Raw genomic sequence first — 13,092 nt, forward strand, 5'->3', positions numbered from 1 at the left:
CTGTCAGCTCTAGTTCAGATTTCAATTGAGCATGATGTAACAAGCTCACTGGACAAAGATGAGCTTATCAGCGCTTTCTCAGCACTCAAGGACAGGAGGGTGAAGTTCTAGAGGACTACATTAGATGTAACGGTCAGTATTTTAAAACATGTTTAATAGAAATAAAGTTAATAATTATTATATTATTAAAATAATAAACTGACCTACCTTTTTGACTCAATGTGTATAGGCGGTGACCCACTTGTATTTGTCCACCAAGCACCAATGTAAATTAATTTATCTCTCCCGTTCATTCCCCTCTGTCGCTCTCCTATTTGCTCTCCAGACGCCAGTCCTGACGTGAGTGAGCTATCCGTCAATGATGCTGAAAGAACGTTTAGCGCAGCGCTGTTCACTGTAAAAGTTTGATATTTAGAGTTCCTGATGTCAAGCGAAATATGGCATTACTTTTTTTGTTGATTTAATTTGTATATGCTTTCTATAGGCCTATGTGTTAAGCAGCGGAGCTGTCCGTGTCCATGGTGCTGAAAGAGCGAGAAACGCTGTTCACTGTAAAGTTTGATAGTTTTAGTTCCCGAGGCCAAGCAAAATAAATATGGCATTACTTTTGTTGTTAATTTAATTTGTATTTAATGATAGGTTAAATAAATACATATAAATAGTAACGAAAAACATCAAATGATTGTTGTTTCATATGGTTTAAATATGTATGTCAACTCAATGTCAGTCAAATTAAAAACATGCACTGTATTGTAATTGTTATGCCGCGTCTCGTCATCTCTCTATCAAATGTAATAATGTCTGTATTGGCTCGGGGCTTTTGAACCACAATGGCAACAACACTTTCCCATAATGTGAAGCTGACGGAGATTTTTTTAAAAAGAAAAGAAAGAAAAGGCACAGTGCTTCCTGCATTTGGGTCGGATTGGAAATTGACAACACAAACAAACTGCAACAGAGTCCGTTCGGAAGCCAGCGAGACTCTTCATTTGGATCTCGGAGCGCTTCTTTTGTCTGCCGGGGCGGGCGGACAGCAACACAGGAATCGCACTGTCTGAAAGATGCGCAACGAAGCATGGTGCTGAAAAAGCAAGAAACGCTGTTCACTGTAAATGACCAGTTTGATAGTTTAAGTTACCGAGGTCAAGCGAAATAGGCCTACAGCATTAATATTATGGTTAATTGAATTGTATGTAATGCTTTCTATATGTATTAAGCTGTCCATGGTGCTGAAAGAGCGAAAATACACTATTATGAATGCAACCAACTGGATTGCACGATCTTGGGGCAGGAGTGCGGGAGTCGGTGTCATGTGGGCGGGGCCCCGCACTAGATCTTGAATGGGGCCCCCAGATCAATAAGGCCGCGTCTGATTATTTTATGTCAAAGACAGTATAAATTGTGCACAAATTCACATATCTTGTGTAAATGACTGAATGCATTGTTCTCAAATTAATTCTTTCAGCCCAAATGTCATTCACTGTAATTGGAAAATATAGACCACCGTCCACAAAAACTGTCTATGATAAATTTAATGCCCTTTTGAAGGAATGTGATACTAAAAATGAGATAATCTTATTAGGAGATTTTAGCATAAACTGGAGGGATAAAACAAAAAGGAAAGAGCTGACCACGTATTACAAGTAATTTTGAATTCCAACAGGTCACTGAGGGGCCAACGAGGATAACAAGCTCATCAGAGACACTCATTGACTTGGCTTTCACAAATAGACCAGAAAGAATAAAGAAATCTTACAATTTGGTCACAGGGCTATCCGACCACAATATGATTCTGACCGTAAGAAAACTCAAAAAATAGATCAAACTTAGTAACCTACCCAAAGTTAGATCAGTTTAAAATCCCGAAAAATCAGTTACCTAGTCTGGAAAATGCAATTAAACAAATCAACTGGAATGAACAGCTTGCACATGAAAGTGTTGATGATAATTGTACTTCTTTCATGGTGAAACTTGAAACAACTATACAGAGTTTTATGAGGAAAATGAAATGTAAACCAGGCAAAAGAAACCATCTACCTTGGATAAATGACACTATACGGTCACTAATGAAACAGAGGGATCATGCCCTTAAGGTGGCTCTCAAAAATAAACTGGCTCATGAAAGGCGGTTTTATACCACACTAAGAAACAAGGTTTTAAAAGAAGTCAGACAGGCAAAGGCAACATTTTTCATTATGCTATTCGTGAAGCTAGGGGGAATACCAAAGAAATCTGGCAGAATTTTAAAAAATGTACAGGGAAATCAAATGCCATCAGTAAACCAATAGAAGTAAACATAGGGGGAAATGTAACAAAGGATTCAAGTCAAGTGGCAGCAGCATTTAATTCTTATTTTATAACCTCAACAACAACTTTGTCTCAGAATTGTTCAGGATCAAATTACTCCGTCACCCCTCTAGATGCAGATGCTCCCATTCTGAGTTTTAGAGGAGTTACCAACTCCAAAGTGAATATGATTATATCCTCATGTGGTAACCATAGGTAAGATATTACCTTATATGCCTGACAACGCCACCTCCAATTTGATGGGTAGGAGGAACCCGTTTACATTAGCTATGAGTGTGTCGTTTTTACCGATGTATCTTCCCCTAACATGAACAATGAGATGGAGACATGAATTGGTGCAAAAATATATCTTATTTATTGAAGACTATAGATTAAAACCCTGTTAAGAGAGGGATGCAATAGTAGACGTCTCAGATGACAGCATTACTCTCCTTTCGGTATAAAAAGGTCTGGTCCGCGCGTGCACGCTGAATAGCCACTGTGGAGGACAAAAGAAACGAAAGCAACAAAAATCAACACCAAACAAAAAGGGAAAACACATGCACTATCTACAAAATATGTAACATAAGAAGTAAATAATAAGAAATGTGCATTTAGCGGTACAATAAAGTGTCAAACCGTGCAGTCCCACCACAGAAAGCTTAGACATGTGTCGACACGGGCCCAGCCTTGTACAGAGATCCCTGAAATGTAGAAGGAGAGTAATCTGAGTCACAAAATTCTAGCCATAAGAGCTACTAACGGGTTCTACCAAAATAAAACAGACAAACATAAAGAAAATATAAAAAACAGTAGAAAACAGTGGCTGGCCTGGTCCCTTTTAAAAGAACAAAACAAAGTACAATTAGTTGCCAGCCCGATGGTATAACCAAGCAAATATTGTCACCATGTAGATTAGCCTACTTTGTATGAGTAGCCTCAACATACACACTAGTCCTGCCTGTGGCCCAGCAATTCAGGAAGGAGGGGTGAGGGACTTCCACTCTATGATATAAAAATAAGATTATAAAAACCATGGCTAAAAGTAAATAAAATACAACAAAACATGTGTGCTTAGATTACCCGTAATGAGGCTTCTTACTGGCCACAGCAACCCTTTGTCACGTTCAGTGACCTGAAACAATACAATAAAAACGGGTGATATAAAACGGACATGAACTAAAAACAATGCAGTAGCGCAACAGGTTATAGAACAGGTGGTTAAAACACTCGGAATTACCTGCCAGAACTGGCCCCAGTTCTCTCCGTTAAGAGAGGAAACGTGTATCCTTATATCGCTAGGCAGCACAGGGGGAGAGCCGAGGTGCACACAGCAAAGTAGCGAGAGGGAGTGTGTTGACACCGGCAAACTTTTATTGCTTCCTGCCTAATTGTGTGCCGGTCATGTGACAGTCACGTGACTTACTTCATGATTCCCACACTCTCTTAATGGCTCAAGGGCAAAGGATGTATATGGGATGGACACAGTATTTATTAAAGCTCATAAGGAGGCACTTATCCCTTCCATCTCAAATATTGTAAATTGTTCTATAAATGAAGGATTATTTCCCAGCTCCTGGAAGACTGCTATAATTACACCAGTATTCAAATCAGGGGATCACACTGTCATTAACAACTACAGACCCATAAGCATTCATCCAGCTGTATCAAAAATTGCAGAAAAATTGATTTCTGAACAGATCACAGTGCATTTAAATACGGGTTCCTTCCCATTACATCCTATGCAATTTGGGTTTAGAAAACATCATTCTACAGAAACAGCTCATTATTTTCTTTTGGAAAATATTAGGGCTAAATTGGATAAGGGTGGAGTAGTGGGGGCTGTTTTTCTTGATTTAAAGAAAGCTTTTGATTTAGTTAATCGTGAGGTCTTAATTACGAAGTTATCAAAGTTTAATGTTTCACCTGATGTCATCAAATGGATAAAATCACACCTTACAGAGAGGAAACAATGTGTTCGAGTGGATCATAGCATATTTCACATATACAGTCATATGAAAAAGTTTGGGAACCCCTCTCAGCCGGCATTATAATTGACTCTGCTTTCACAAAAAAAATATAAAAGTGGTATGTCTTTAATTTACCAGGAACAGCTAAGTACTGGGATCTTTTCCAAACAAAGATTTTTTGAAAAGCAGTATTTGGTTGTATGAAATAAAATAAAATGTGAAAAACTGGCTGTGCAAAAATGTGGGTACCCTTGTGGTTTTGTTGATTTTAATGCCTGTAACAGCATGTAAAACTGATGACTTTAAACACAAAGTTGGTTGGATTATGTTGTTAAGCCTTGAACCTCATATAAATGTCTGTTTAATCATGAGAAAATGTATTTTAGGTGCCTAAATGCAAGTTGCACTTCTCTTTGACTCTCTGCTGAAGTGAGACAGAATGGGATCATCAAAACAGCTCCCAAAAGATCTGAAAAACAAAGATTGTTTATTGTCATGGTTTAGGGGAAGGCTACAAGAAGCTTTCCCAAAGGTTTCAATTGTCAATTTCTACTGTAGGGAACGTTGTCAGGAAATGGAAGGACACCGGCACAGTGGCAGTTAAACCCAGGCATGGCATACCAAGAAAAAAAAGGAGCGGCATAGGTGGAGGATTGTGAGAATGGTTGCACACAACCCACAGATCACCTCCAAAGACCTGCAAGAACATCTGGCTGCAGATTGTGTATCTGTACATCGTTCAACAATTCAGCGCAATTTGCACCAAAACATCTGCTTTTTATAAAGACCAAATAACTTAATTTTTGTCTCATCAGTCCAAAGCATTTTCTTCCAATATGAATCTGGCTTGTCTAAATGAGCTTTTGCATACTCCATGCAACTGTATCTGTGGCGTGGGCGCAGAAAGGGCTTCCTTCTCATCACCCGGCCATACAGATGTTTTGGTGCAAATTGCACTGAATTGTTGAACCATGTACAGATACACAATCTGTAGCCAGATGTTCTTGCAGGTCTTTGGAGGTGATCTTTGGGTTGTGTGAAACCATTCTCACAATCCGCCGCATATGCCGCTCTTGTACTTTTCTTGGTCTGCTAGACCTGGGATTAACTGCAACTGTGCCTGTGTCCTTCCATTCCCTGACAACGTTCCTTACAGTAGAAATTGACAATTGAAACCTTTGGGAAAGCTTCTTGTAGCCTTCCCCTAAACCATGACAATGAATAATCTTTGTTTTTAAGATCTTTTGGGAGCAGTTGTGATGATCCCATTCTGTCTCACTTCAGCAGAGAGTCAAAGAGAAGTGCAACTTGCATTTAGGCACCTAAAATACATTTTCTCATGATTAAACAGACATTTCTATGAGGTTCAAGGCTTAACAACATAATCCAACCAACTTTGTGTTTAAATTCATCAGTTTTACATGCTGTTACAGGCATTCAAATCAACAAAACCACAAGGGTACCCATATTTTTGCACAGCCAGTTTTTCACATTTTATTTTATTTCATACAACCAAATACTGCTTTTCAAAAAATCTTTGTTTGGAAAAGATCCCAGTACTTAGCTGTTCCTGGTAAATTAAAGACATACCACTTTTATATTTTTTTTGTGAAAGCAGAGTCAATTATAATGCCGGCTGAGAGGGGTTCCCAAACTTTTTCATATGATTGTAGGTGAAGTTTGTGTGGGTGTACCCCAAGGTTCCATTTTGGGTCCCTTGTTATTCAGTCTATTTATTAATGACCTACCTGAAGTCTGTCCACCTACTGTCACCTGTCAGATGTACGCTGATGATTCAGTCATATATCTACATGCTAAAAACAAGAAGCAAGCTGCAGAAGAACTATCAGCTGCAATGGTCAATATTTCAAATTGGTTAGCAAACTCCTGTCTGCATCTAAATGTTGAAAAAACTGTATGTATGTTCCTTTCAAAATCTGCAAACAGCGATCCAGATCCAGACATGACAGTAGAAGGGAGAAGACTCTCAGTGGTCCAAGAAATCAAGTCCCTGGGAATAATGATAGATTCTAAGCTCACTTTCAAAACACAAGTTAAAAAAGTCCTAAACAAAATCAAATTCAACTTATAAAATGTCAGATACATCAGGAATAATTTAACTACAGAGGCCTCAAGGTTGTACCTTCATGCTTTGATTTTCTCACATATTAATTACTGTCTTACCAGCTGGTCACAGGCAGGACGGAACACATTACGAAACACGTTTCAAACAGGCCTTGAAAACGCTAGATAAAAAATCTTAATTCATATCACCATTGTCAAATCTTGATAAAATATGATTTATTAAACTGGGAAAACATGATTAAGTTTGCAGACATTCTACTTGTATATAAAATCTTTCATGGTATGGCTCCCCCTCCGCTAAAGGAATTTGTTAAACTGAATATAAACTCTTCCACCAGAGCATCCACAAGAGGGGATTGTAAAATACCATATAGAAAAAGTTATTTTGGGCAGTCAGCTTTTTCCTATCGAGCAGCACATACTTGGAATACCATACCCACAGAACTAAGGAACATTACATCACTCAAATCCCTCTCAAAATCTATAAAAAACTGGTTACTGACAAATCAAATATGCGTCCATAATCATCTGGGATAGTGTGTTTTTCTTTGTGTTTACTAATTGTGTTTGTGTCTGAGTTTATGCTCCTTGTCTGTATACACTTGTTTGTGCTTATGTGTTTTTGTCTGCATTCATGCCACTTGTATGCTCCTTGTCTGTGCTTTTTGTCTTTCTTTAAATGCTTATTTGTTTTAATCGTGCTATATGTTCATGCACTTTTATCTGTGTCGGTATGCTACTTGTTTCATATTTTTCACACGTCACCAACCTGTTATGTGTTGGAAAAATGATCGTGTCATTTTACTTGTCTGTGCTTGTGTCATTTTGTTTTTGTGTTGTATTTTTCTTTTCTTAATGTTTCTTTTAAAGCTATTCTTACCTTTGTAAGGTTTTTACACTTATTTTAAATGACTTTAAAATGGTATAAATAAGGTTTTTACACTCTAAAATGCATGGTAGACCCACCAGGAATAAAAAGAAACAATTATTTCAGTCTCATAATATTAGGTGAAAACTACAACCAATCAAATCGTTCGGACCGAACGATTTGATTGGCCGACAGACCTGTCTGTTTCCCCTGCTTCTGTATGGCGCATTCTGCGCGCGTCATCAAGGCGCGTCCTCAAGTAGAGGGTTTGTTTTGATTCTACGGCAGGGCAGACAGTAGCGAGTAGCGACTGAACATGGAAGACCAAAGTGGATCACGGCGTACTGAACCAGCCGCTCCGAAGGAAAAAACGACAAGTTTAGCAGAAAAGGCCACAAGAAAGAAGGAGCTTGATGCTGCAAGAGGAAAAACTCGGATAAACATCGGGTCTGCTTTTGTGAAATGGAGGGAACTTATGAAGCAGCAGCCCGAGCTAACAACGGACGAAATGGTGGCGGAGTTCGTGCTGGAAAGGTATTTTTTATTTTGCATAACCTAACCTACAACCTCATATAACCTTACGATTGACCATTTGTTGCAGCCACTTACCGGGATCACGTATAGCATAATGCTAACGGACCTACCGTTAGCTCCAGCTAATGAGGCAGTTTGCTCGGGAAATAAAGACATATTCTCCGCTTACAGTCTTCCTCACCGTTTCACACAGCACTAGTGTGCTTTAAATTGTTTTGGCTCATTGACACACACCGAAGGCAGCAGTTAGCAGGGTGCTAACTGTCCATGTGTGTAAATCATAGTAGGCTACGTGATATCATATCCGTGTTTGTCGCTGTTTCCATGTTCAGTACGCACAGTTTATCATAATTTAACTTTCTGCTACAACCCGCCAACTCACGTTAATATTTGTGTGTGTGTTTGTGTTTTAGTTACGGAAATACAACGTCGACGCCAATAAGACGTGGTTTTAAGAGGCCTCCTCCGCCAGCATTGTCCACCATTGCAGAATCAATTTCAGAACGGTAAGCCTTGTTTGTTAATGTTATCGTCTGCCCATCAACTTGGATCACACATGTTTTTTTGTTTTGCGATGATGACGTGAACAAGTAAATTGTTAAAAGTGATACGTTATTGGTGTGTAATCAAGCCTAGAGCTTATGCTAAACAGTTTCCCTACCCCCATCAGAACATGAGAAATGTAACTGATGTTTCCAGAACACTATAAATCATCTCTACTCATGTGCTGTGTGGTAACAACAGCAACGTATCTAATGTTGTGAAAAATGCCCATTATTTTTTTCCGGTATACATCTGTAGAGAGGAGGATTTCTCTGTTCATGGAGTGGAGGCTTTGCACAGCTGCTCACCAGAGACCTCACTTCACACAATACAAACAAGGTACAGTTATCAAATGTTTAAAAATAACATCTTTTTAAAGTGAACAGACATTTTATTCACTCATCCAAACTTAGAATTACGTAACACTGACTTCTCTTTCTGATTTCCTAAATGCAGTGTTACATCAGCACATTGTCACCCCACCTTCACTCCCACCCCCCCCCCCCATATACTCAGCACTCCTTTCAATCTAATGAAAGCTTATTCTATAGCTTCCAGACAGGCGACGCCTTGTCTATTGTCTTGTGTCTTATGCGTTGACCCCTCCCCACCTGTTGAGTCAATCACTTCCCTTTCAGAAAGTCTGAGCCTTTCCCCCTTCATGCCAATCAGACACACTGCATGTTGTTTACTGGGTCGAGAACTGAATGCTTTGATTATAACTGTAATATAAGTAACAGTATAAAGTAGGATCATGTGGAGTATTCAATTTTCATTTTACAGCACTTCATGCTGCACTCTAAAAAGTCAGTAGACCGCTGACAGGGCCTACCACCTCATGTCATAATGAATTTTTATTCACCACTGGGTGTGACATAGTTGTTGAGGGTACAATGACAATGAGTTTAAGTCTGAAGTCTGTTTGAACATTTATTATTAGAGGAATTCAAAATACACACTATATAATACTATGTTGTTCCTTGATAGTCTATATATCTTTTGATTATTCTCCTTATAAAGTGAAACCCATCTAATATCAACTTACCACATTTTTATTTGTTAGTAACAGTACTTTTTGTGTCCTCTGTCAGCTACCACAAAATGTTCAACAAAAAAGCGGTGGCTACTGTCTGTACATAAAGAAGGCCAAGAAGAGTTATGAGTACATAAAAGACCTCCAGTGTGCCATCATACGCTGCAAGTTGGACCGGTTGGCGGCAGGGAAGGGCATGCCTCGGAAAAGAACGATGAGACCAGATGACCCCCGACGACTTGGGACTCTCAGTGGTGTCCCTGCACCATTAACGGAACAAATATTGGAGACTCAACGCAGCAGAGGTCGTGGTGAGTCGACATGTGATTGACACCTACTGTTTTTTGTAATAACATCTCTCATTGGAGAAGGAGCATAACTTCTCCTTATACTGTATGTAACCTGTTAGATTATAAGTGTCCATAAACGCATTATCGGTAGAAGATAAAGTTAAATCTTTTCAGCTGGCTAGTAACCTGACTTTGCAATTTTGTCCAATGTTACATTTTGATTTTTATTACTCTCTGTCAAGGTGAACCACTCCCGCAAAAGTAGAAGACAACCCGCACCAACCAGGGCTTGTCCTGGCATCAAACCTGCCGTCTTGTCTGGAAGGATAACCGGAGAACTCTGGATCTAAAGCAATATTTTCAAAGTTTTGCCTTATGTCATTGGTTTCCATAATGTACGATATTTGTCTTTGGGATCACTGAATTCCCTCGGTAACATAAGAAAACATTAAAACATTAAAATCAAATTGATTCTGAAGTTCATACAGAATACGTGGAGAAATTAAACTAAGGGGCATTCTGTAAGCATTCAGTTGAAATTCAAAGAATACACTTCCTGTGCTGGCATCAAGGGAAAATAAATATTATAATATTAAGATTTTCTGCACATCAGATGTAATGGTGGGAACGAAGCGCAGGAGCAGCAATAAGTCGTGTGTGATGTTCTGCATAGTGTAACCAAAGCATAAGAAAAACATGATGTAAGTAAAGAAAATGGCAGTTTGACATTTTTAAACTGTATTGACTTGAATTGACTATAAATGAAATTTCAAAGATGTAAATCAACACAACAGAGTAAACGCATGTATTTTTAATTTAAAAATATGGGTCAATAACTATGACAAATATACAGTAATAAGACAGTACTATGTACATAATTCACAGGGCAGGGTACACTGTTGGCCTGATGTATTTTTTATTTTTTTTTGCGTTGTGGAAAACCACGGCCCCTGCCTTTCATTCCCCTGCCATGGCTTCCTCTGCCTCCACTTTCAATCCTTGCTTTCTTCCTCCTACTTGAGGTGCCTTTGCCTGGAGAATCATCATCTCAATATCATCATCTCCCTCTGTGAAAACTTCAAGGCTGTAGTCAGGATCTACTGCACTGTCGTCCTAGAAGCACCAACATGTAAAAACAAAGACAGAAAATGTTTTACTTTATAAGAATATCAGGGTGAAGATAGAGACATAGGAACACTTTCTGAAAATACATGTTTTGCATATATTCATTGTTTTACTATAACTCATATCTCTGTGAAATTATGCTTATGAAGCTAAAATTCTAGATCAAAAGCATAGCAAAATGTGTTTCCAATGTCTCTGCCAAGTTTGAATATTATGTAGCCTAGTGAGGCAGAGCAAAATCACAACAACAACACACTGTATTTATAGCTTTGTATTATTTGGCTGCTGGTTATATAGGTTTTTGTCATACGGGAATAATAGTGGTAGTGTTGTATTCAGCTGGAGCTAGCTTTCATATTGGTGAATAGAGCATCGGAGCATTAGAAATAGAAGCTTCAAGCTTTCGACATTGAAGCATAATATTTTGAACAGTAATAAAGTTAACCACGCGCTAGCCGTTAGCAGACAAAACCGTAACCGACGTTAAACTGAAAACAGAACAGCTGAGACCGCTTTATTAGATAACATTAGCGTGTTTGCAAAAAAAATGTAGCCTATGATAACTAAAAAAATAAAGCAAGTAAATAGTGCACTGCATAACAACCATAGAACTGAAAAATATATATGTGTAGGCTTATGTATATAACTTACCGGTGCTTCTGAATCGGAATCCATTGCTTTGGTAAACAAAACTCACGTGCTTGCTCCGGGGCACTTGTTGTATGTCTGCCTGTGTAAATAAAGTTTTTTCAAAACAACACCGGGGATGGGAATGACGTGGACCAATAGGGGAATGAGGGGGTGGGGCATTGGAGGAAGGCGGGATATTTTGAATGTGCTGTAATTCTCAAATTCAGGAAAGGTAAGAATCGCTTTAAGCTATCTACCTACAGGGACTACAGGTGAAAATTAGCCTGCATGGCTAAATCTGGCACATTTACATGTTGAACTTTGGTGCTCATGTTTATCAATGTGCGCTGTCCCTTTTAAATAAAGAAATCTGAAATGCTAGAAATTTGTGTCGGAAAATTGTGTGATTAGAAGACACATAGCTCTGTGCTAATCACACTGTTTGAACTGGATCAGGTCAGTTTGTGATTGTGTCAAACCAACTTTATTTATTTTCCTACAGTATTCTTATATTAGTATAATTTAGTTTTTACATCACTAAATCAATATAAAATCCCTTATGCCAGTTAATAGTAACTCTATGTATAAGGATACCATTATTATTAAAGTGTTAAAATCTCACTTTATGTCCTATCTAAGTTTTTTCAATTCCAAACTGTTGTCAAAGGGGCCGATGAGATCAAAGATGAATAAGACTTTTTAAATAATAAAAAAAAGTGGTTTTAATCATCTTCAGTTGAGCTGACTGATGAGCAAGTACACATTGGAATACAGAGTGAGACATTTCATTTGAGGACGGAGCTGCTGTAGATGGATTGTCCAGCATGAGAAATGGAGGCATCATTACTGCACAACAGTGGCCGGGCCAGGGAGAGCTTGATTCACATCCTATCTGTCTGCATGCTCCTTCCTTCAGGGGACTACACAGCCATCATGTCTGCTTCTACGCACCACACCTCCTTTCTTCCCTCCGTCCATATGCAGAGGGATGGCTGCACAATAGAAGGACGTGAGGCATATTAAAAGTACAAAGTGCTGATTAGAATTCAGCTGAAGTTCCTCCAGGGGCCTCTGCCCTGAGTGCAGGCTGGAGAGAGGGGGCTCTAAGAGCGTTGTTCATTAGGCAGACAGACCCCAGGTCAGCCCAGCCTGCTCCACACACCCAGGCCTGGAGAAGTGACTGGATGAATAAATGATAGGAGCAGCTGACAGAATGGCTAATGGATAATGAGGGTGCCCTCGCTGTCCTCCTCACCTGTGAGAAACGCCTCAGTCCACACGTTTAGGAAGCTATTCATGAGCCATTACTGCCTCTGAGACCCCGTTTCCACCTGGCATTAACATGTGGTTTTTGTGATCCGATCACATGAATACAGCTCTAACTACAGGTGAGAACACTCTCAAGACGCATTGAGATCGGATCACAAAAACCACATTCGGAGGTGGTTTACGTCGCTTGTGTCGCTTGTGTTCGCATTCATTTGGTAGTGGAAACACCAATGTGACTCCTGTCCACTTTAGGGACCTCCTACTCAACTGCTGCCCCCTGCCTGGGCGGAAATACGTTGAAAATGCATCACTGGAGTTCATGCAGCTTTTATAGAAGCCTCATGAACGAGTTGCAAATGACAAGCTACTCCTCTGTTTTCATTTCACTGCGTAAATCTGAAAACACGGAAATCGCTGCTATTGACTGGAGAGCTGCAAGGCAACGACTTCCTGTTCTTA

At 39.3% G+C, this 13,092-nt stretch overlaps 1 protein-coding gene across 3 annotated transcripts; it reads left to right on the forward strand.

Annotated features, from left to right (window-relative positions):
* The first annotated feature begins 7,493 nt into the window (after positions 1–7,493).
* Positions 7,494–10,259, forward strand: LOC307258966 (uncharacterized protein). 3 transcript variants are annotated; one of them, XR_013845144.1, is made up of 5 exons: positions 7,494–7,743; positions 8,157–8,249; positions 8,545–8,625; positions 9,378–9,630; positions 9,852–10,259. XR_013845144.1 is itself a non-coding variant. In XM_080038659.1 (4 exons), the coding sequence occupies exons 1-4, from the start codon at positions 7,672–7,674 to the stop codon at positions 9,872–9,874; spliced, it is 429 nt and encodes a 142-aa protein (XP_079894785.1). In that variant the 5' UTR covers positions 7,494–7,671; the 3' UTR covers positions 9,875–10,259. The 3 variants fall into 3 exon arrangements, 1 of the variants encoding a protein (XP_079894785.1); XR_013845145.1 differs by lacking the exon at positions 8,545–8,625; XM_080038659.1 differs by lacking the exon at positions 8,157–8,249.
* The last annotated feature ends 2,833 nt before the right edge of the window (positions 10,260–13,092 follow it).

The sequence above is a fragment of the Ammodytes marinus genome (assembly GCF_949987685.1).
Source record: "Ammodytes marinus genome assembly, chromosome: 12".
Lineage (NCBI taxonomy): Eukaryota > Metazoa > Chordata > Actinopteri > Uranoscopiformes > Ammodytidae > Ammodytes > Ammodytes marinus.

Coding starts and splice junctions, on each gene's coding strand:
- LOC307258966 (XM_080038659.1), top strand. CDS start 7,672: ATGGAGGGAACTTATGAAGCAGCAGCCCGAGCTAACAACGGACGAAAT. Junction 8,626..9,377: donor CTTCACACAATACAAACAAG/GTACAGTTATCA, acceptor GTCCTCTGTCAG/CTACCACAAAATGTTCAACA. Junction 9,631..9,851: donor TCAACGCAGCAGAGGTCGTG/GTGAGTCGACAT, acceptor CTCTCTGTCAAG/GTGAACCACTCCCGCAAAAG.